The 24110-nt window shown below is 42.5% G+C and overlaps 1 protein-coding gene across 2 annotated transcripts in view; it reads left to right on the top strand.

Annotated features, from left to right (window-relative positions):
- Positions 1-23037, top strand: part of PLEKHA8 (pleckstrin homology domain containing A8) — a 31920-nt gene extending 8883 nt beyond the window's left edge. Inside the window, exons 2-14 of one of the 2 annotated variants that reach the window (XM_037385268.1) lie at positions 1963-2079; positions 2774-2929; positions 4768-4892; positions 6312-6470; positions 7378-7418; positions 8132-8289; positions 10817-10976; positions 11384-11469; positions 12076-12134; positions 13431-13561; positions 14055-14125; positions 16254-16315; positions 17247-23037. In XM_037385268.1, coding sequence (XP_037241165.1) covers positions 1963-2079; positions 2774-2929; positions 4768-4892; positions 6312-6470; positions 7378-7418; positions 8132-8289; positions 10817-10976; positions 11384-11469; positions 12076-12134; positions 13431-13561; positions 14055-14125; positions 16254-16315; positions 17247-17444 — 1523 coding nt within the window. In that variant the 3' untranslated portion in view covers positions 17445-23037. Of the gene's footprint in view, positions 1-1949; positions 2080-2773; positions 2930-4767; positions 4893-6311; positions 6471-7377; positions 7419-8131; positions 8290-10816; positions 10977-11383; positions 11470-12075; positions 12135-13430; positions 13562-14054; positions 14126-16253; positions 16316-17246 lie in introns of both variants that reach the window. The other variant, XM_037385269.1, reaches the window with a different exon arrangement.
- The last annotated feature ends 1073 nt before the right edge of the window (positions 23038-24110 follow it).

The following is a 24110-nucleotide window of genomic DNA, read 5'->3' as shown; positions in this document are numbered from 1 at the left end:
GGAAGACAGATAATTGCTGTTTCCCCCTCAGAGGAAAAAAAAAAAAAAAAAGACCCAGAACCAAAAACCCTAACCAAACAAAAACCTCAACAAAATATATTGACTCATAACATATTTTTAACCATCCTCCGAAGTGATGGAGGCAGAGTGCTTTGTATGTTGGCTAATTGATTGCACAGCCTTTGATTGATGGGATGCAATTTGGTTGGGCATCGGCTGCAATTGTAAGCGGTAGGACCGTGGCTGAAATGATTCATGTGCAGCAGCAGGATCTCCAGACTGAATTAGAGGCTTGTATTGACTGTGGCGCTGTGCATTATTTAAAGGATTGGTTCCGTGCCATTGAGTGTTTGAAGCAATTAACTGCTTCTCTCTGCTGAACAATCACCTCTTCTTTTTTTTTTTTTTTTTTTTTTTTTTTTTGTGAGTTCCTCCATATCAGTAGGGACTTTTAGGATAGTTTCTTTATTTTGGTGGCAAGACAAATAAAAATCAATCTTCCTGTTTTCTCTTTTTTTGTATTCCCATTCTTGTGATTTTTTTTTTCCCCCTTCATATTAAAGAATGATTGAGAATGGCATTTATAATATATTTATATTCTCCTAGGAAATAATGGAAGAGTTCTGGAAGAATGTGAAAAAGGATTTGTTTAAATTGTTTTCCAGCCACCACAAGGTTCAGCAATCTATGACTAGGTTGGCCTAGATGCTGTGGTATTGCTTGTTTAAAAAAACCAACAAAACCAAAAACCCCAAACCATACTTCTGCTGTTAGCCCGTGGCTTTAAGGCTTTCTAAACTTAACCTGAGCTGGGCTAGGCTTCAGCAGCAGCCTGAGGAATCGCTCCCTAGCTGGTAAGGAGCAGTCATTCCTCCAATATGATACTGGTCCAAGCGCAGGCTGGGCTCCTGCTGTGCCGTGCTGGCTGGCAGAGCCCCGGTGCAGGGGACCCCAGAAGTGGGGCTCCCCTCCAAAAATGCCTGGGAGCCACGTGGCCCGCACGGTCTTGTCAGAGTGTTTTCCCAGAGATGGTTTGCTGGCACAGTGTGGAGCTTTGGGATCTCCATCCATTGGTCCTGGCCAGGGAAGCTTGTTGCAGCTCAGAAATGAAAGCTGCTTTCCTCCAGCGGTGTTGCTGCCTCGATTCTTCTTAAGTTAATGAGCTTGTAGTTTTTAATTAGTCATAAACAGCAGCTGTCATGTCTTGTTTGTTTATACCTTTTCATACTGCTGTAGTACTTCCAAAAGAAGAGAACAAAAAGCGTAGTTTACCTCTGAAGTCAGGCAGCAGGGTGGACAAAAGCGTACCCAGAACAGGTTCTGGTCTAGCCTGGTGTTCTGGTTATTCAGGAAGGTATCCAGAGGTGCAGGTGATTCATTTGAGGCTACTTTTTTATGCGGGCAGCACGGGAGTTTCAAGAGCTGTTGAGAACTGCTTCATTGAAAGATGGTGTTCAGAAATCAACACATCTGCCTCCGTGTCCTCCTGACCCTGGTTTTTAGGAGTTTCTTGCCCGTCGCTTTTCCAGACGATTTGGCTAGCCCTTCCTGCAAAGGAGGAAGGCATGTAAGGCAAGACAGTAAGCTGGGGTGGCTTTTGGAGAGAGTGAAGAGGTGGGTTGAGGAGTGATAGAGGGAATTGAGGGGTAGTGAACTGAAAAGGTGGGTTTGGAAGAGGGGGTCAGTGATGCCATGTTAGCAAAACTGCTGAAAGTGACACATGGCATCTCGGGAACGTACTGCTGTGGTCCAGCTGCCTGCAGAAAGGACACACAGCTGCCAGCAAGCAGGGGTTGGGGTGTGCAACATCCAGACCTGTCCACAAATCTTACTGCTTCAAAAGGTTTAATTTTCCAGGGGAACTGAGAATCTTTGGAGCCTTACTTGCAGCGAATCCCAAATGAGAAAGATGGTGGAATCGCAGGGAGAGAATTAACTGAGAAATGCAGTTTTGTTTTTCAGGCTGGCAGCCTCGATGGTTTCTTCTCTGTGGTGGCATCCTGTCCTATTACGACTCTCAGGAAGATGCCTGGAAGGGCTGTAAGGGAAGCATCCAAATGGCCGTGTGTGAAATTCAAGGTAACTAGAAGACCGTAACACTCAGCTGCACAAAGTTTGTCCAGTAATGTTGCATTTGAGATGAGGTTTCAGGTCACAAGAGCTATGTGGTGGCTTGATTTCTTCCATATGTAGTCACTCAGTAACTTGACCTATATGTCAGGTTTTATGCTGTAGTATTCTGGAAATGTTAAGAGAGCTGCAAGCCTCTAATAGAATGGGTGTTCTACGTGCAGGTGGGTCACTGTTTTTCATGAGCTGTGGTGGAACGTCACATAGCTGCAAATGACTCTTCATAAGCACAAAACTGAAGCTAGAAATATGAATACTGAACTGCAGTATGTTAGGTCTGCTCGCTCATATTGCATTACTTGCCACATCTTTTAAGATTCAGTTACAGTTTGGAAACCTGAAAGAGAGGCTTGCCAGAAGAGGATGCCCTTTCCTTAGACTCCTAGATGATAGTGTACTGATTTTTCATAGCCTGTTTCTTAAAACTGCTTTTCGTAGCTTTTTGTCCCACAGCTGTACATGTGTGTGTCCTGTCTATTCCGTAACTTAGAAGAGAAGTCATAAAATGGCAACAGGGGAGGTCTGGAGCTGTAGATTCCTCCTCTTCCATTACTGTTTGACCTGTCACCTAATGTATCTGTTGGGATATTCAGTTGGGCAGGGAAGCGCTGAGGGACTGGTCTGAAATCTATGCTTTTTCCAGTTCATCCTGCAGATAACACACGAATGGACCTGATCATCCCAGGGGAGCAATACTTCTATCTGAAGGCAAGAAACGCAGTTGAAAGGCAAAAGTGGCTGGTTGCACTGGGAACTGCGAAAGCCTGTCTGACTGACAGCAGGACGCAGAAGGAAAAAGGCAAGAACATTTTGCTGATGCATATTGTTTGCTTCTTATTTCCCCATCCTTGCCCTAGTAGATGTACCCACAAAGATGACAAAATCTATACCTGAACTCTGTGTCCAACCTGTGCCTCAGGTCTGTGGTGCTGCTAAAAGCCAAGCCATGTGGCAGCTCTAGCTAGAAATTTCAGGTGTTAGCTTTCAGTGCAGGATTTTCAAAACTTTGGCTTTTCCTTAAAATATAGTACTTGGAAATGATTTGAAAACCATGTGCTGATGGGTTCTGTAAGTACAAGGAGTGAGCAGCTCCTGGCTGCAGGTCACTGGGATGCAGGCTGTGCATGAGGCTACGACCCCCACCTTGTGCAGCTGTCTTAGTATGATGACCCAGCCTCCTATACCAGTGTCTCCAGAGCTTTCGAGTTCCTTGCACCCTTTCCTTCCTGCTTTAGCTGGGCTGTCTTGTGCATTTCAAGAATCCCTTGGCAATTAAAATAAAGGTTTGCATTTGGTTTTAAATGTGCATAGTAATATTCAGAAACTGAAATCTGATCATGGTCAGGCTATGAAAATTAATTCACTTACCCCTTTGCTTTCATCAATAATCTTCCTACCGTGTAGAAGATGGAAAAACAGCAAATTACTGAATTATTGAATTATTGTTAATACATCAGTGATCCTGAATACATGCAGGGCGGCAGGCACTTCTTTTCCCTGAGGTGAGGAATTGATTCTCCTTATGTCTTACGTACATCTTCACCAGGCTTTGATCTGCTGGTTTAAACTGAGTCAAAACTGGGCAGAAGGTGGTACTGCAGGGTCCTACATGAAGTGGGAATCTGATGCACAGTGGCTAGAAGCAGAACAAAGTCATGTCTATGAGTAGCACAGGGTGAAAAGCTACTGATGTAATTGCAGAACTAAACCATGTTACTCTCATTAACGGAGAAATTAATTTATTTTGTAATTCTGGGACTCTTAATGTAAAAAAAAATTACTTCTGAAAAATCTCAGATTAAATGTTAGTTATATCTGGATTAGTCTGCTCAGTTCTGCACTCTCCAGTACAAGAAACATATGGACATGCTGGAGTGAGTCCAGGAAAGGGCTGCTAAGATGATTAAAGGAAGTATCTGTTGTGAGAGCATAGAAAAAGTGGAGCCAGAGTCTTCTCAGTGAATGGACAAAAGGAAATGGGCATAAATTTAAATACTAGCAACTCCATTGAGACATAAGCAAAAATGTTTATATTGTCAGGATGAAGGAGCACTGAAACAGGTTGCACAGAGAGTTTTGGAGTCTCCATCCTTGGCAATGTTCAAAATCTGACTAGACGTGGCCCTGAGCAACATGCTCTGGCTGACCCTGCTTTGAACAGGGCAGTAGGACTAGCTGGTCTCCAGAGGCCCCTTCCTACCTCAACCACTCTTGTCATTCAAGGGTGTATATATTAATTTACTCCCTTTGCGCTGGACAGGGTGCATCCCTTACTTCCAGTTGTTTGCACCTTCAGCTACTTAGTGAAAACAAAAAATACGATACGTAGGGGTTTGTGTATTCAAAAGGCCAAGTGTTGTGTCAGGTGTTAAGGTTAATTGTTGTGTACTTGCTGTTTTTCTGTGTCCTAACTCTAGGAACATACTGTTCCTGTCTGATGGCAAATCATGAAACAGTATTTTACTTGTCAGGATCATAATTCATAGCCAGTCCAGCTCATCTTTTTGAGTTCATAGAAAATGTTTTGAAGTAAGGAAGTACTGAATGAATTAGATTGGATAATACTATTTCAGCAACTTTCCAAAGTCATACGCTGCAAGATAGATTTAATAAATTTAACTCTTCTTTCACTTTTAGAGTTCACTGAAAACACAGAAGCCTTGAAGACTAAAATGTCTGAACTTAGACTGTACTGTAACCTCCTTGTTCAACAAGTACATAAAACGAAGGAAGCCAGCATTTCTGGTGTATCGGAATCAGAGGTACAGCTTTATTTTTGCTGTAGACCACATCTGTAAAGTGTTGAGCATTGTGAACTATTCTGGTTAACCAGTGTAGTATTCACTCACAGTTACCTAGTATTGCACCATTTCTGCAGACAACGTGTGGGAAATAATGTACCCACACAAGTTTTGTTTAAAAGGAGTAATACTGTATTGTTGCAAGGAACTTTCCTGGTGTTGGGGTAGCAAGTGATGAGGTGATGTCTATCTGTGATCTAGGTAATACCACCTCTGTAGGTGATCATGTGTACATGGTGGATCAAAAAAGTAGATCCTTTTAATAAAAAGACAATTTGCAAGAAGCGCACATTTGTCTGCATCTGAGTCATTGATATCCTGCTCAGCAAAACACTTCTGTTCTCAACCAAACCCCTTAAAAGGTCAAGAGATGATGCAGACCAGAAAAAAGCAAAATTGCTGGATAGAACTGCCTGATTAGCTTCACTGAAGTTAAAAGTTTCAAACTTCGCAAATCTTCCTGACCGTAGAAGCCTTGTTCAAGATGGGTCTTCTAATGACGGTGATCTGCCCCTTGCTTTGAGAGAGTCGTGCGAAGAGCATCACTTGCTAGAGAAGCTGGTGTGGACTTCCAGGATGTCTCCCACTGGAGGGGTGGGTCCTCAGGTGCAGGACAGGGGGTCAAACATGTGAAGGTTAATTATTTGTATGTCCAAACCATCTCTGTAAGGATACCTGATGAACTGTTTCTGGTGAATTAACAGAGAGTGCAGAAGCGTGATCTAGTGTATAAATTACTAAAAGGCACTGTTAGAACTTGCAGCTCACAGGTGTCGACACAAAGAAGTAATGTGGTATTTATTCAGCTCATAGTTCATGCTTCTGGGGGAAAGCTCGCTTTCCCTGATCTTACTGGTATTTAACTGGAAAGATTTATTGCTAAAAGTGTTTCAGCATCAATAATTGCACTTTGCAGAGTTGAAGAGGAGGATTGTGACAATGTGATACTTCATTCTGACTGTTTTTCAATTGCAGTAATTTTTTGTTCGTGGCATTTTTTGAATTATCTGCAGATCATTTGGTATCTATTTGATTTGTTTACTTTTCATTTCTCCTGTCTTCTGGAATGCGGTTGTTGACTACGTCAAGGCTTAGTATTTACTACACTTTTAACACCAGAGCTCAGTAACTAAGAGGCATTTCGTTTAAAACGCAAGCGTACCGAGCTTGTAGTGAGAGGCTGACGAGAGTGGTAATGCCGCGAGGGGGCACAGCCCCAGTAATACGTGATGCCAGTTCTCTGCACAGCTGACACATTGCATGTGAATTTGTGTTAAACACAAATCATGACCATAGGAGTTGTGAGCTTTGTAGACATTAGTTGCTCCAACCTGATCTTCTGTGGTGAGTCCGTTTCTTCCAATCGGTTTCTTCCCACAGAGCGAGATTGATATGGGAGCTCTGTTAAAATCAACCTGCGACACCTTCCTGAAGACTCTTGAAGAATGTATGCAGATTGCGAATACTGCCTTCACTTCTGAGTTACTGCACCAGACCCCGCCGGGATCCCCCCATTTAGCAGTTCTCAGAACGAACAAGGTAATGGCCGGTATCCTCTTCTCTCAGTCTGGGCAAGGATGCTAAGGCACCCTTTTGTAAAGTACCATTTGTAGAAGTAGGGAATGCGTTTTTACCCATATTATAGCTAGTCGTTCTCCACTGGAGATACTCTGCAATTTCTTGTGGCTTACAAGTGAGGTAGGGCCACTTTATAATAAGCAGTGACCAATCTCTTAACTTTTAATGACAGGTGGAAGTTATTAAGCATTAACTTTCAGGGCCTGCTCCAGCTGCAGACAGTGGTGTTTCAAAATACTTTGATTTTATGGCAAGTTGGTCCGTTGTGGGAGCTCACAGCAACTATTACTCTTGTAAGCTGCTGCAGCGACGGATCTGTGGTCGGAAGGCTAACAGGAGCTGATGAGCTTGTCGTCTTAATGACAAGGGCACTTTCTTGAGTCCTGGATCGACAACTACGTATGTGAAACTGGAGCATCTCTGGCAAACAGCAGATTAAGGTGTATGTAGGAAGTTAGATGCATCACCGCATCTGGCAAGTGAGATTACTTCACCATACCTCGTATCTGGCCTCACTTTTCTTCTGTTTTTTCACAATTTTTTTCTGAATTAAAGAAAACATAATTGCAAAGAAGACTTACTGCCCTCTTTTCCCCATGCTGTAATGGTGTCTCACTTGGCACTTGCTAGCTAGCTTCTGAAAGAAGTCTGGTTTGTTTGGTTTTTTTCTTTTCAATATTTTAATGGTGTAATAATGTAGCACCTTTTTTGCGTTTGTCTGTACACTGCTTCCAGGTCAGAGAATTAGTGAGCGTATGCTTAGCTTTTTTTGAGGCTCAAACTTGTGTTTAATAAAATGTGATGTTTCAGAAGCATGAAAAAGTCTTTTTGCTTTAAGGAATGTTCTCCCTCCCCACTTATCTTACAGATAAAGCACTCTGTCTTGCCCAGTCACTCCTCAACGGAAAGGTATAATAAAAGTATTTTCTATCAGTCTCTTTCTGATCTGTTTTTGGTAGCGTTTGTTCTTCTCATATTTTTACTCTAATATTACTAGTATTGGGTGCAGGCAGAATTGTATTGCTCTGAGCTGCGTACTTGGAAGAAGACACGACAAAAGGGAGCTTGCTCACCCCGCTTCATTTCTGTTCATTATCAGCCCTTTCCCTTTTATTTTTCTCAGCCATCCACTTGGTAACTTCCTGGTCAGTCACCAGCCAGCTCTCTCCCACCTCAGTGCTCTTTCCTGCATCTTAGGTTCCACTCCATCAGCTCGTAAAATCATTGATGGAGTGCAGGCTATGATTTGTGGAGTAGGTGGCAAGGGTATATATTTTAAAGTAGGGGATTTTAGGAGGGGATATTCTTTTAGTTACAATACTTGCCTGTGATTTTTCTTTTTTTTAATCAATTGTATTTTTGTTTAGTATGTCTTCTTTAATAAAGGTCATTGTAAATGTATTCAAACTGCAAACTGAGGTTGAATCGTTAATCCTGTTTGCTGCAGAGAGCTGCCTAGTTCCTTTTACTATTTTAGACAAGATCTTTTGCTCAGAGCAGCCTGTGGCAGCCTATAGTTTCTGTCGACTATTTTGCTCTTACTGTTATTTGTGTGTTTTCACAGGAAGAAGCTTACCGAGCAATGTTTTATACACTAACCGTTATTCTTTCTCTTTCTTTAGGCAGATGGAAATGAACCCATGTGAAAATGGCTCTGTAAAAGCAGAAATCAACCATCAAGAGCAAACCCTTATTAAAAGTCTGGAATGTTTAAACCTGGAAACAAATGAGGGGAGCAATGATGTTTCTGTTGAAGATCACATAGCAGAGGATTTGGCAGGTAAATATATACACTGTCTTTTATCCAGGATCATTACTCTTTAAGTGTAAATGGAAGGAGGTTTAGGCTGCCTGTGGGAGTGCTGATCTGATACCTTGCTTCCCAGGAGAGGGAATATCTGTGTGTTTTAGTCTGGTATCTGCCCTTTGCAAGTCTTCTCAGAATAGCTCCTGCCCTTGTTGACAGCTAACTTGGGACTGAATGGGATAGGAAATTAAGAATTCTTTTTTGGACAAGTGGAGGCTCCTCTAGGTGCTGATTGACGTGTATAACAATACAGCCTGGCAGAGCTTGGGCTCTTGCATTGTGGACAGACAACGTTATTCCCAGAGGCTCTCCTCTGGGAATGCTGGTACCTACGAGGAAGGGGAACATTGAAGCTTTGTGTGCCTGTCTGGGAGAGGTTGACCTTGTAGTTGTTCTTGATTGCTCTGACAAATCTTCACAGAAAATTAACCCTTTTTCTGCAACTGAGAGTATACTAGAAAGCACCTTATTTCTTCCGTTACCTTAGCAACAGCATGAAACTTAGATTTGTGCGTGACTTCAGTAAAACACTGTTGAACTAATTCAGTCTAAAATTCCAGCCAAGATAGCTATATTGTTAAGGGCTGCTGAACTTAATTTTGGTAAGTCTGTACAAGTAACATACGATTTCTGCTTGTCCTGTTGAATGGACTGTATCGTTCTTGAACAGCAGCTTTCTCTGCCTGGCCATTATTCCAAAAATAATCAACTAAAGTTTTTAAGTGCAAGTTAATAAGGATGGTGATTTTGCTCTTACGTGGGTTCTCTTTGGAGTTTTTCTAATTTCTGTCACTGGTGTTGCATAGTGTGGCAAGTCCCTGCAGAATATCATACATGTGTCACCATTTAGCGTAATACCTCAAGAGTACAGCGCTGAAGCAAGGAGATCAAATGAATTCAAGTCAGGTTGTTGGTATCATGTAGCTGTGGAGGTTGTTCCTTTGCAAAAAGGGGAAAAGCCTACCTCCTCTTGAGTATGCGCATTTAAGTTGCAGAGTTTTGCTGGCAGTACAGGGTGCAGCAGAAGGTGCAGTGCCAGCCAGCCTGGGGCTCCACCTTGCTGATGGCTGATGGCTTTGTCTGGGTGCTCCCTGTGAGCCCAGGGGCTCTGCCCTGTCTCAGATACTCTTCCCTCCCTCCCTCCTCCTTTTATTATTTAAAAGCACTCCTCCCTCCTCCCTTTATTATTTAAAAGCACTTAAATCCCCTAAGAAATTTCTGTTTGTCATTTAGGGCTTACTGTGTTCGAGTGTGAAATTCCAGAGGACCCCATGCTTTTTGAATGGCACTCCTGTGGAGTCACTGCAGACTCGGGCTGTTTGTCTGCTCATCAGCCTGTGTGTCTGTCTTGTGTATCCCACAAACTCTAGTTCCTTAGCAGAGTCACTTTGCTTGCAAATGAGGCACAGTCAGTGATGGCTGAGGCCATTTTTCTCTGCCCTGAGGAGAATGGTTGAAGTCTTGTTGCTGTTACTGGGTGCGAGTGGTTCTCTTTGCCACCCAGCCCAAGGCTTATTCAGTGGTTCTGCAAGCAGTAGGGACCTGCTGCAAGCTTGCTTCCAGACTTCACTTGGAGGAAGAGAGTTCCTTGCAGCTTGATGGATTCAACCAGAAGCTCAGTTCTGCTTTAGCTCTGTAAACCTCACTGGCACTTGAAAGTATTCCTTTCCTGGAGAAACAGGTTCTCTGGAAAATCTTGAATGCTAGTTTGACAGTCTGGCAGCAAGATGTATGGTTTGTATGCTGGAGATGCTGTGAATATATCATTTTTCCTTCTTGACTTGTTCTCTGCAGCTTTCCATGAGGTCAGAAAGTCTTAGCATGCGTGGGATGTAGAAGACTTTGTCTTCCTTTGGAGGTGCTCATGTGGTGCTGTTTATTTGAAACAGATGCACCTGACCCCAAAGAAGAAATAAAACAGACCACACTGGGCAAGAGGCACCTGAAGCTTTTTCTGGGAAACTTTAAGGATATTCATATAAACCGGGTAGAACATATCAGCCTTTGATATCTTAACAACATCCATCTAAGCAGCCAGTTTACTTATCAGAAGGAGCAAACAAGTCACTATTATTCTTTTGCTTTTGAAAATGCACTGTGCCGCTTTATCAGCACTGAGCAGGTTACAGCCACTGAGAAGTAATCTTTCTTTCAAGGAGATGAATCTGCTGCCTGCTGCCCGCTTGCTTCTTCAATGCTCTTCTCTCGTAAGGCTGTCCTCGCTGAGGATGTGTGGGCTCACCTGCTTTGGAGTGTGGTGCTTGGTCTGTCTAATTAAAAGAAACGGGGAAGGGACTGATCGAAATGTGATCTGAGCACCTGACAGACCTGTGGTGAGAGTCACGGTGTTGGCAGGGAAAGCTTTCAAATGTCCATGATCCAGATATCCAAGTGCCTTCCTTCAACTAGAAAGCATCTTGATAAACAGGTATAACGATATGGGTATGTCACTGTTTTCTTTGTCTATTTTTGTTTTTCTTCTGTTTCCTGTGAATTTAAGGCATTAAAGAAGGTGGAGAGAACGAGCTGCAAGCTGTAGGAAGCTGTGGTGCCCACAAGTTGCTGCAGTTGGAGACAAATTCTTTAAGTGGATTGACTCTGTGTGAAGAAGACAGAAATGAAAACGATTCTCCTACCTTCTTCAGTGTCATGAGCAATAGGTAGTACAGATTTCAATTAAAAGGATTATTAAAATTTCATTAAGCCTTTAATTCACTCATTTTTAAGACTCTTCTGTCTGTAAAGCTGTTTTTGCTGACATTATTTAACAAGGCTGCATACAGCACAGTTATTGAAGAAGGTATCCTTTACAGTAAAATTAACTGTACAGTGGAGTGGGAGGCTTTTTCCTTGTTTGCAGTTGCAGGCCTTGCTTGTACCCCACCAACTGGGTATTTTCTGCAGTCGTTTACTTTAATCCAGTGAAACAAAAGCCACGTTGATGGTTCCAAGTCTGTACATTTTAGCTCTGTGCAAATGAAGTGGGCATGAAACTTTTTTTGCTTTTAGAAGTTGCACAAAAGGAGTTGTTAAGGTAAAAATCTTTTCTGCTTGTCCTGGACACCAGGTTCAGTGATATTGAACTTCGGGAGGAGGAGGGCATACCGACAGAAGAGTTTCTGGAGTCATGTTATGCGATTGTGCCCGTTCTGGGTAAGCAGCTCCTTCTTTCCCTCTGACTCCTTTTCACTGCTGCCACTTGTGACAAAAGGTGGAGCCACTGGTTTGGAGAGTTCATTTCTATGCTAAAGTGATGTCGTAGAAACAGCCTCTATCAACAGAATCAAATTGACTGGTCCCAGAAGATGTTTCTTACTCTTCTGCTTTATCCGCTTGCATTTAGATGGAACCCATGTATAAGCTGTCTGGAAATCTATAGGTCTATCTGAAACAGCCATTTCTTTCCCTGAAAAGAGCCGTGTGGCTGCCTTACACATCCCACATGGCTGACAGCATACCAGCAGCTGTACTATCTATTTGATTTTTCTAGACTTCTGTCTCCAGCTAGTGCAGCCCTCACCTGCATGGCCCCTGCATCCGACAGTGCATCCACATCCCAGATCGGTGTATTTTCACACTTGTACCGACTGGGGTGGATTGGTTCAACACCAAAGAAAGATTTAGATTTGTGTTATTATTGTAGTATTCTCCTGCCATTTAGAAGGGTTGTTAAGAGACTAGATGAAATGAATTGTTACTTAGACATGAGAACTGGAAAATTTTAAAATACGGTGGTGTGTTTTGTTTTTTTTTTTCTAGACAAGCTGGGACCAACTGTTTTTGCTCCTGTTAAAATGGATTTTGTAGGTAACATCAAGGTAACAGCTTATTCCTAGCACTGTTTTTTATTTGTTTGTTTTAAAGAAAATACCTATTTTAGGCACTAAAGCTCAAGAATTTTTGTTGTAGGAGTCAATACTGAAAGGCTAATTAATATTTGATAATGTTATCATCTGTCAGATCACAGTCTCTCAGAATGCTGAAATGCCCCTAATTCTGTCCTTACAGGACCCGCATTTAATAAATCCAGTTGTCGTGTGCAAACTTAAGAAATACTTGACTGACTGCCAAGTAAAATATCTGTTACACCTAATGAATATGACTGATTCTGAGCTGAATAGGTTGTAAGTCATGACGTGATGATAGCAATATTGACTTTAGATTGTAAAATAAATGGAGGGAGAGGAAGATCCCTTTCACTCAATGAAATCAAAGGAAGTTAACATGTTAAGAAGCAGCTTCTCAGCAGGCCAGGGCAAACCCCACAGCCTCAGTTCTTGTTCTGGAAGTTCTTCCAGCTGCACGTCTGGAAAGGTTTGAAGTGCTGCTTGTGAAACAAGATGTATTCGTAGCGAGGCTTTTCATAGCTTTTCTTTCAAAAAAAAAAACCAACAAAAACAAAAACATACCTTCTGAGTATATGACAAGAAACATTGCATACATTCAGATTTGTTTGGTGCAAAGTAACTCAGGTTTTTGCTTATCTTACTGAAGGTAATCACTGAAAGACTGAAAACAGCAGGAGAGAAGAGTGCTACTTAAAAAACTGAAACCTTGTATATTTATTGTCAAGTGATAGGCAACTACTCCTTTAATATAGAAGAAGACTCTTGTTTATCTGCCCCTTAGATATTTTCTCTCTTTGTTTCTGTGAGGAGTTGTGTATAACAAACTTGGGAATAAATTAAAAAGCTTAAGCATGCCGATGACGGCTGAGTGTCATTGAGACTTCGCAGTTTAGCAGTGGTCAGAAGGTAATCTGCTTGTACTTGAAGCTTGGGGCAAATAGGACTTTCCTTAGAGAGCAGGTTGAATTAACTCCTTTCCACCAGTGTGGAGGATGCCATTTGAACCTCAAGCATTTTGTCAGACAGAAATGGTAGGTTCCATGTAAATCTTTGACGTGCTGTTGTTGGGTTTTTTTTGTTTTTTTGGTTTTTGGGGTTTTTTTTGCTTGCGTTAGCTAGACAGCTAGCCATGGGGAACGTGTGACGTGGCTGGGGATCTGTGGTACCCCTTTGCAGGGAAGAGTCCTGGTAAATACCTGGTATTTATAGGACAGGTCATTGTTTGGTCTTAAAACCCTAAAGATTCGCCTCTTGTTTTTTCACCAGAAAATAAACCAGAAATTTATAACCAACAAAGAAGAGTTTGATACCCTTCAGAAGATAGTGCTCCATGAAGTGAATGCAGGTGTAGCACAAGTTAGAAACTCTGCTACGGAGGCTCTGCTGTGGCTGAAAAGGTAACGACCTTGTATCTATTGCACGGTGAATTGCTGAGGTGCAAGGAGGGACCTTTCGCCAGCGCAAGCTGATGTACGTGGAGCAAACTGGTTACTTTCCACAGGCTCCATCAATGCAGACTGGCTGGTTTCAAGAGTCATGAGTTGTCTGTGTTTGTATCATTGCAACTTTGCCAAAAGACTTGAAAAAGCAATTGCAGGCAACCTGTTTTTCCATAAAAATGAAGTTACAGCGAACATCACTGGGCCAGAACATCAGGCAGGTGATTTTGGGTTGCAGCAGAAATGTTTTACAAGTAAAGTGTTTTTCCTTGGGCTGGAAGAGAGGCTGGAGGAGGTGGATGCATTTTTTTTATTCAGATTGAAAACAGCACCGTAATTCTGAGTTTTATTGCACTTCTGAGCTGTACTGCAAATCTAGGAGCTTTGTTGTACTTTGGGTTACCTTGTTATAAACATGGTTTCTTTTTATTTCATGGGTTCATCCTGACAGAGGCTTAAAGTTCTTGAAAGGTTTTTTGACAGAAGTGAAGAACGGGGAAAAGAATATCCAGACAGCTCTGAGTAAGTGCTGGTTGCTTTATTCTTCATGTGCTTCTTAATTTACAGTCTTGGCTATTTTTCTCGTCCTTTAGAACCTGTGTTTTCTTTTCTTCAGTGACTAATCATGCAAGTAATCTCCAAGACATAACTTTTTCGAAAACTGCAGTTTTTTAAAATGACTGCCTCTTGGCAGGTTACTAGATGTCTGGTCAATGTTGATTTACTAGCAGATAAAGATTCCTTTAAGGGCTTACTTCTAGCAGGGGAGACAGTCGTATCTTAGGGAAAAAAGTACTTTGTTTTGTTCCTTTTTCTCTCCTGGTTTGCAGTGAGAGTGCTCCCAAATATATAGCTGCTGGTTTTTTAGTGCCTTGTGAGACTGGCCATCACTCTTTGAAATCACCTCTTTGCCAGTATGGCTGTGTCAATTATCAGGGGATTTGTAACAGAGAAGAAGGATTTCGTTTCCAAATAAGACAATTTCTGACACTTACTGAGTCAGGCTAGTGCCTAAGCAAGTAGAAAATAACATACCAACCCCGCTTAGACTTGACTTGGTTATTCACGAGTAAAACTGTCTCTATATGCATGCAGTCTAATGTTACGATAATCCTTTACAACAGCTTTCCCCCACCCCTTTAAAAAAAAAACCCACCACCATATAGGATTAGTAAAAAGAACTAGTACACCGAAGTGTGTAAGCAGCACTTGGAAGTGGGACTGTAAATACACTGCTGCTAGATGTGGATGTTAAACACCATGGAAAGTCAAGGCGCGTACCTGACCTTCTGAGGCCCTGAAATACCACTTGAATTGCTCTCTGTCTGCAATGGAACCATGCTGCTGATTATTTTTTTTCTCATTTCTTCCTTCCTTTTCTCCCCCCAAAGCTCTTCTGTATCTGTATCACCATTGCAGCATTGGTTTACTGTTTCTTATTCAGGGGTCACTGTGCTATTTGAATGTTCTCTTTCTACAACCTCAAATGTCAAGCTAAGGAAATGAAAATGAAAAATGGAGTATCTACCAGCTCTTACGATCTTTTGAGGAACAAACGACTTTCTAGAGGGATTTGTCTTTGCTTGGATTTAAATCCCAAGTAAACTTTTCACCTTCTGGTGTTTTTAATGCCCCCTATATTTGCTGACAAGGCAGAGAATAGACTTGTCAGTCCTGTTTGGAACACAATACTCTCTTCTTCCTTATGTCATTGCTTTTATTACTGTATGGTTTTCTCATAGATTCTCACTTCTACTGTAAAGATAGAAAAGCTGCGTTCCCCAGTCGTTAGGCTGATAGATGAGGAGTACTTCATGTTACAGAAAAACTCGTGGCTGTGTTTTTCTGACTTTTTACACTCTTCCAGTAATAACTGCCTGTGATCTTTTGAGTAAATATCCTAAAGCAGCGAAATTTAGAGGTTCTCCTTCTTCAAGGTTAACAGCGTAGGGAAAGTACAATAAAATGTCAGATACTTAACAAGTCAACTGAAGGAAAGGATATGAAATGGAGGCTGTGACAAACTAAGACTGGGAAAATACGGCTCAAAGATGTTTGGCTTTGTATATAGAAAGCTTTGTATATGAAAGTGGAGCTGTCTAGGAACATAACAAGGGCCTTCATCAAAGTCTACGCTCAGGGGCACTCACAAGAGAGATCCCGAGGATTATTTTAATAAAGGTCTGTTGCTTTCTGTTCCAATGATCCTTAAAACTTGGCCCTCGGATGTAAAGAAGGAGTTCTTGGTTAATACCGGAGCTAACCACCTCGACTGAGGCTGGCTAACAGCTTGCAGGATTGTTTCACCCTGGGTAATATTTTCTCAGACTTGCACTGAGCTGAGAGCTGTGAAGCACAGCTAGTCAAACGAAAATTACTTTTGCCCTCCTGTCTGTTGGAACGCTCACTTGCTGTGGATGAGTTGAAGGAGATTTGACAGCAGAGCTGAGACCCCAGTGCAGAAATCCCAATCTGTCAGCTCCTTTCAGTCATAACTTCAGTGCACAGAACCAGCCATGATGTGTATCCAGTGGCAAGAATATATCCTTAAACAGTCATTTCTAAGCTCTGAGTTCTCCTGGTGATGCAAATGTAAAACTGCCGTACATCTATCTCTTGATTATTTTTTTAAATTTTTTTTTCCTTTAAGACAATGCTTATGGAAAGACATTACGGCAGCACCATGGCTGGGTTGTCCGCGGAGTCTTTGCGGTGAGTATTTATCTTGGTTGCTGATAGAGCTGGGGGGTCTTGTTCATGTGATCTTATCTTGTACATAATTAATAAACTATGTTAAAATTCGAAGCATTGCAATGAATAGATTCCTTTGTTAGCCTTTATTTTCGAGGTGAGGGTTGTGGTGATCGCTTAGTATTGGGCTTTCAGGGTGGAACCGGCTTTCTGGAGCCCAAACAAGACAGAGTATGCTTGCATGCGCATGTTTTCATGATGTGTTTTTTCAGCATAATCTTGCGGGGCTATTAAAGGAAGAAATGAGAGTTTAAGTTTGCTTTTTTGAGGATCGATCTGTCTTCGAATAGGAGCATTCAGGAAGGCGTAGTGCAGGATGTGTCAGGGAGCTGAAGCGGAGGATGCTGGCGGAGGATGGAAAATGATTTATTTTTTTGTCCAGTCTGGCAGCTCCCCCTCGTGCCTGTCGCTGGAAATTATCACTGTAATTATAAAAGGAAAAAGGAAAGCCTCACCCCCCTGAGTCGTGACAGAGCATTGGACAGGGAGAAACAGAAATGTTGGGGAGAGCTTTCTAAAGTGTTTTGAGAATGGCGCTTCGGTGCTGAAGTGTGTGACGCTGGGTTAGGAGCTCCCCTAACAAACTGAAATTTGTTTGGGGTTTGTATTTAATTAATTTCTAATGTATGCTGAATATTTGTGCAAAATACGGTGTACAAGCACTTTGTAAAAATCAGGCTTCTCTGAAGATGCCTTAAACTGGGGATCTACACGGATAATAAAAATAAAATGTTAAGCCTCCCTCCCAGTTAAAAATCTCAACCTATGCATATACCCATTAAAGACATTAAAGCTATGCGATCTAAGTAAACCTAAGGGTTTTTTGTGGCATTAGTTGGGTTTCTTCTCCTGTTCTGTTTTGCAAATCTAAAAGCTTTGGTTCCTCTCCCAGTTAGCTTTAAGGGCAGCTCCAACATACGAAGACTTTGTGGCGGCTCTGTCTGTAGAGGAGTGCGATCCTCAGGAAGAAACATTTTACAAAGGAATGCAGAGGGACCTCAACATTTACCTACCAGCCATGGAAAAGCAGCTAAATATCTTGGACACTCTCTATGAAGTACATGGTTTGGAGTCAGATGAGGTGGTATGACTACAGCAAGACCGCATCTAAAACTTCAGGGACTGTGTCTGTTAACAAAGATTTCTTTCGTTTTGGGTTTTTTGGACATCGTTTCTGTTCATTGTATCTTTTCAGGTGGGAAGGGTGTTGTGAGTGTTTTTGGGGCAGGGTATGTATGTGGGGGTTTTTATGCTTGTTTTATGTTTAAATGCAGAGGTACTGTTTCTCTTTGGGTCATAACTATGTCCACGATGAATGTTTTTGACTGTTTATCTCCTGCCTGTGCACTTCCTCTTCTCTTCACCTCATAAACGTAACAGAGCAGGATTTGGCCTTTGCTCCCGTACCTTTGGAGAGAGCTGTGCCTGCAGCGGAGCCGCTGGGACATCAGCGCGGTGCCCAGCTGGGTGCTGCCGGCTCTGGCTCTCCTGTGCCCTGTGCCTGCTCCCTGCGAGGCTGTAGGAGGACAAAGGTAGTAAAAGTTACTATTACCTTGGTAGCAGAAGAGAAGAGAAGCTAAATGCCAGCTTATAAGGTACGCAGGGAGTTTGTCCCTTAATTTGGGGTGAAGCTTTTTAATGCAGCACCTCCCCAGATAGTACAGAGATCTTCACCGCAGGCACGTGGTGGTCTGAGCTTCCCCAGGAGCCAGTCTTTGAAACTGGGCGTCGTGTTCCCTGACCAGCTCCCAGTTTGTGCCACTATTCTCCCTATGAGCTCCTGCCAGTGGACCACCAGAAATTTGCTGGCACAGGCTGGCAGAGCCCAGCTACTTTCCACAGTGCTTTACAGAAGCAATCGGAGATTATGTCCATCATCCTGGTTTTGATGGGTTTTTCTATTTTGAGCTTCGGGTTTTCTTAAATCAGATTCACACAGAAATGTAACGTTTGCTTTTCAATGGAATACAGCTAGTACTTTTTAATAAGCAGATATGATTAAAATGCTTCCTAGGCTGCCACTATGGACAGAGGCTTCATGGGAGTAGACATGAAATGCGTGAAGTGTAGGGGAAGCTAGAATGTGTCACACGCCATTACACATCGGGCCAGTTATAAATTTTACAATCTGAAATGATGTACAAGTGACTGGAAATTAAGAAAGTAAAATTTGCCCTTTTTCCCGTTTTGCTGACACAGCTAAAAATGTGCTCCTTAACATGGCTCATATTGAAAATAATAAAGTCCTTTTAGCCAGTGGTGTGGTTAAGGACAAAATTCCTAGTTGTGTTGATGGCTGGAAGGCTGCCTGTGAGTCACGGACTGCCCATGCAAGGCATCAGCAGGTCTCTCAGCGGTGACCTAGGGCTTTAGATGGCTTTGTGCAGAGAGTTGAGTTTAACTCGTGCAGGAGGAGAGAAGACTGTGCTAATGAGGTATTTTAGAATTAGTAAATCTTCATAATCACAGGAGAAGTCGGTGTTGCCATGTTCAGAGGAGAAGCACTGGCTTTTGCTAGGCTAAAAGCCATGCTGTCAGTAGCGTGAATGTACTGCAGACCTGCTGCCCTGCATCGCTCTGGCGGGAGCCTCTCCGCACCCCAAATACTCGATCCTTCCTAAAGAGCCTAGCATTGTGAGCTTTAAGAAGAGCATATGATGCTTGAAGAACAGACCAAACATCACACTTGGTGTGTAAAGCAAGATACTAGGAGTCTGGTAAGGCATTTAAACAGCGTGGCTTCCTTGTTCCTGTCATCTTTTCTGAGCTGTGCCTGTCTGTAGTTCTTACATACTCCAGGAGGAATCGGAAGGATGTGGGGGGTTTGGGTTTTTTGATTTTCTTAATTTAAGTAGTATATATTTATGTTTGAGTACAAAGTCACAACTTTTGACCAAAGCTCCATTCAACTATCTCGCTACTCACAGCGCTAAAAACAAAGCAGAGAGCCTTTTGGGATTTGGCTGTCTGCTTCTTCTAAACATGAGTGCAGAGAAGTTACACGTGTAGTAGAACAGCCAGCTCTCCACCCTGTGCAGTTTCCTCAAGATTTTCAGCTATTATGTGGGAAACCACTGTAATAGTTTTTAGCTGAGTGCGCTGGGAAGGTAACGGAGACCACATTTCCACAAAACACAGCTGGTGTAGGGGAGAGCAGGAAGAGATTCCTCTTCGCTGGAAATTAACTGTCAGATCATGATGAAAATTTACTTCCCTTTTTGCTCTAGGTTTTTCCAGTAGGAGGAAAGCGTATTCAGTACTTAAAGTCTTGGATGTTATTTTTGGATATTTTGGTTGGTTGGTTTGGTTTTTTAACTAGCAGGAGAACCACTAGTTTGTTAGTAGGGCATCAGACCCAGTGTTTGATGCAAAAAAATTAGGAGGCTTTATTTCGTAGTCAGAGAAATAGCTTCATTGGACCATTAGCTTCGGCAATTACTAACTTCTACCATTCTTCTGACAAGAGTGGTCCACATTGTGTACCCTCTAATCAGCGTGGCATTCTGCCTCAGAGCAAGCTTTCTCGTCTTGCTGTTCTGGGTGAAGTTGGTCTTTCTGAACTCTGGAACTGGTGCTTGAGAATGTTCTTAGGAGACCGTGGCTTCAGGACAACCCCGTGTGCTTGTTGTTAAACAGGGGGCTTGTACGGAAGGAACTGAGCGAGGGCTCCTTGCCTTCGAAACTTGTCCTCACCATGCACTGCTTTTGCAGAGCGCTGAGCACTTCGAAGTCTTACGAATGCGATCTTTCCAGTCAAACCGCCACTGGGATAGAAACCCGTGCAGCATGCTGCAGAGCTGAAATCCAAGTTATACCTCTAAGGATGCAACAGACCAGATGACCAAGTGGAAGCAGATACACTGCTAGACAATTGACCGCTTCCTTTTCCTGTGATGTCAGTTTGGCAGACAGAGAGGATTGCTTTTGATTTGAATAATTGTAGAGAAAAAACAACTTAACTTTTGGCCTTCAAATTTAGAATTGGAGAGAAGGTCGGTGTTTTCCGTTTGATTTGATTGGTTAGGGTTAGTTTGTTTTTTTAATTTGATGGCTGACATTTATGAGCAACTGCTCTGCGTACGGATAGAGGTCCTCGTGACTCTCAGATGATAGCACCCTTGCTCTGTGTAATTTACATGAACTGCTTTGGTTTCTTGAACCGCACCAGTCCAAAGTTTTGTGTCCCTTTCCTTTAGAAATGCTTTCGGCTGTTTCCTTCAATGTCTGACAGTTGCATATTCTCAGGGATTTTACGTAGCCATGGCAAAAGAAGAGTCATCGCAGCCTTACCCTAGGGTAAGGGGATTAAGGCTGCTTTTTGTGAAACCGGTACGGCTGTGTGTAGAACTGATACAGCATGACACTGACAGTGTCTATCCAGCGTGCATCCTTGCTGAGACATGGTAAATCCCAAAGCAATCTGATAGAAGTGTTATCTAGTACTGAATGATGGCAGTCAGCATCTTGGAATAGAGATCGTACACACATCTTTGCTCTAACGCCAACGGCACTATATTACAGAGCTCTCAATTTCAGTCGAGTTCTGCTTAGCAATGGGAGGCTTTTATTTATTTTATTTATTTTGTTGTTTGTTTTTTTTTTTAAACTGTGTTCTGGAGCCCCCTCTGCTATTTTAAGACACCATACTCAGTTGCAGATGGAAGTTCTGTGATGCTACAATTGTAGAATATGAACTGAATACTCAAGTGCTTTAGTGTTTACGCTAAACATCCCACCTAGACGCTGTTGTAATATGGATCTCCCTTTAACAGATGCACTTAAAGTTAAGGGGCATATAGCTTCACTTACAATCTTGCATCATCTGGATTTTTTTAGAGCTGTTTGAAAAGTGTCACTTGGTTGGCTGGATGTATAAAAAATATGCCCAAAATGTGCTCCAGTTGTTTGCAGCGTGCTTTGGCAAACAGGTGTGGAACATTATAGAAATCAGCGTTAACTATGTCTGTATGCTGGACCTTCTGAACCTTTCTTTTCATTAGCACTTAAGCTTTTGTGAAAAACTTTAGGGAACCTCGAACTGCCTTTTAGGCACCAGAGAAGATAATTAGCGCATTCCTACCTGCCTCTCTTTCCCTCTTCCCCAACCTGGTCCCACCTCTTCCTTTCCTCCCATTGTCCTCTGCTTTGCTACCAGAGCTGTCGCTGCCAAGTCTCAGCATCCCTCCACAAGGGAACAAAGCAGGAGCTTTTGTAAGCGATATAAATGTAAACTTGGGAAATGAGACCTAAATTCCTTGGCAGGCAACCAAACATACAGTCAGGTGGAGAATGTGCTGCTTTTCTCTGAGGTTTCTCCCCTGTTTGACATAATTTTGCCAGGAAAACCACACCACTTTGAACTTCTAATTTCACCGATGAAATTTAAATTGGGACACTTGAGCCTTGGCAGTTCTATCTCTTACAAGTGAAAGCACAGGGAATTTTTTTTATTTATGTAATGGACTTATTTCTTTTCACTTGCCTGCATAGTGCAGATAAGAAAACAAAAAGAGAATGGTGGGAATGACTGAATTCAAGCCTCTCTGCTACCTTCTGTAGCCCCTTGGTGACCAAACCCTGTAAAGTACCACATGCTTCAAGCAATATATAATCACTGTCATGCAGAAGGGGTATCATAGTGCACTTGCTCGCTCTGAGCACACACAGGCAGTGGTTGATCCTACTCACAGTTCACACGAGGATTTAAGCCCTTGCTTTGAAGTTAGAACACAGGCATATGCTTCACTTAAACCCACGTGCCCACTGGCATGCAGTTCTTCAAAAATGTGGTCTCTGACTGTCATTTTTAATATCCCTTTCTTGGTATAGATTTTCACCCCTCATACTCCAGATGTGTTAGAGGTAGATTTTTTTTTTTAAAATATATGAAACTTCCTTGGTTTCATATCCAGATTTCTGCTTAACGCTAAGTTTGTGAACTTTATTTTGCATTGCAGCATTCAAGGGGTCCAAAACTTAATTTCTTTAATTAAAGCCATCTTGAAAGTTTGAGATTTATGTCTACTTGAAGCTAAACAAGTAAATTGCATTCCAGGATACAGTGACTAAACTGAAAACCAAAGCAGCTTGCTTTTGTAGTTTCCTTTTTTATTTTCTTTTCTCAAGGCAATTTTGGGCATGTGTTTTATCAGTCAAGCTGAGCTTACTACAAGCCTTATTTATACATACATACTGAAATACACTTAAAGATGAAGAGAAGGTATATTGCCTCACACTTTAAATTTACTTAATTCTAAGGGCTTGCTCATGCCCCAAAAATCACCTCTTCCAGTGTAAGCATTGCATAAATTGTGCTGTCATAAGCAGTTCAGTCTGAAATACTTTGAAGTTTCCAGTCTGCGTCATCTCTCAAACCATACCCCTCTCTCTTCTTTTGGAGCATTAAGACCTTTGTCAGATTTTTATATTATTTCATTATAATAAACTTATTTTAAATAAGCACGTTCTAAAATCTCACTTTCTCCTTGCATGGATTTTGTTTCTTTTACTACAGCAGAGGGCTTAAAGTGCTCTTCAGGACCGCATCTGTTCTAGGCGCTGTGTGAACAGTCAAAACCAGTATGTTTCTGGTTGACAGAAACAACCTGTATGTATCTTTGTATGAAGAATGTTAACACACATAGAGCCTGTTTAGATCATGAGAATAAAAGCTGTGTCTGGCATGTGGTTGTGGGTGCTTGGCCGGTGTAAATAGGTGATGACTAGTTATAAAAGGTACCTGGCACTGGGAGAGGAATTTGTATTTTAAAATTGCACGTGGTGTTTGTCCTTCTTTTGCCTGGTCTTGAATCTCTTCCTTAGAGATTTCAAGAACTTCAGAAACTCCTGTGTAGTTGTCTTGAGATGCAGATGAAGACCAGTGCTCCTTAATTAATGTGGGTGTTAACACATCCCTTTATTCCCCCTTTCTCCCTCCATATAAACACAGCATGGACCTGAGAGCAGATCTATGAAACTATTATTTCACTCTAGCAAGGGCAAGTCCCTCCATTAAATGGCAGCAATCCAGATGGATATATGTGAAGATCTGTGAAGTGGAGGAGGCATTTTCCTAGCTGGAGAAAAGTAGATGAGACTGAGCCCCTGCCTGTGCCTGGGCAGGGGGGAGGACGCGTGCATCCTGATGCAGCAACAGCAGCACTGCTCAGCTAGAGCTGGCTCTCTCCTGTGGGATACGGGGGACTGAACCCTTCTTGTTGCAGTAAGCCCCAAAGCATCAGCTCTGTCAAGGCCGAGCGTTGCATTTGCTTCAGCAAGGGCTGAGCGCCGGCAGGAGCGCCAGACTCTGCATGCCTCAGTCTCACCTGCTGGGGCTGAGCTGATGGATAGCTGGCACCTTGGCGAGGGATGAGTAGTTTAGAAGGCTATCCAGGGCAGAGATCTTCCACTGATCCAGGGTTTCATTCACCTTCTCTCCTTCCTAAGGAGACGAGCAGGTTATCAGTTGTGATACCACGGCAGTTCCAGCTAAATAACAACAGTTGTGTCACTAATGCTTTTAGAGGCTCCCCCTAAGACACTGTCTCAGCTGTTCCGTGGGCATGTGGAAATAACTTGGCACGTGGGCGAGCCTGGGTGCCACTGGCACAAGCTGTCTTTGCAGCCATGGCACAGATTGTTTTGGTGGCTCCCCTGAAGCGTCAGTTGTGCCACAACCAAGCGCTGGGCCAGGTTCCCTGTGTTCCCTGGCAGCTCCTCCGAAGCCGTGCTGTTGCATGCTGCCGTTAGACGGGGC

This window comes from Falco rusticolus, chromosome 4 (assembly GCF_015220075.1).
Source record: "Falco rusticolus isolate bFalRus1 chromosome 4, bFalRus1.pri, whole genome shotgun sequence".
Classification (NCBI taxonomy): domain Eukaryota; kingdom Metazoa; phylum Chordata; class Aves; order Falconiformes; family Falconidae; genus Falco; species Falco rusticolus.
Note: the sequence above shows the minus strand (reverse complement) of the source record. Positions and strands in the feature narration are given on the sequence as shown.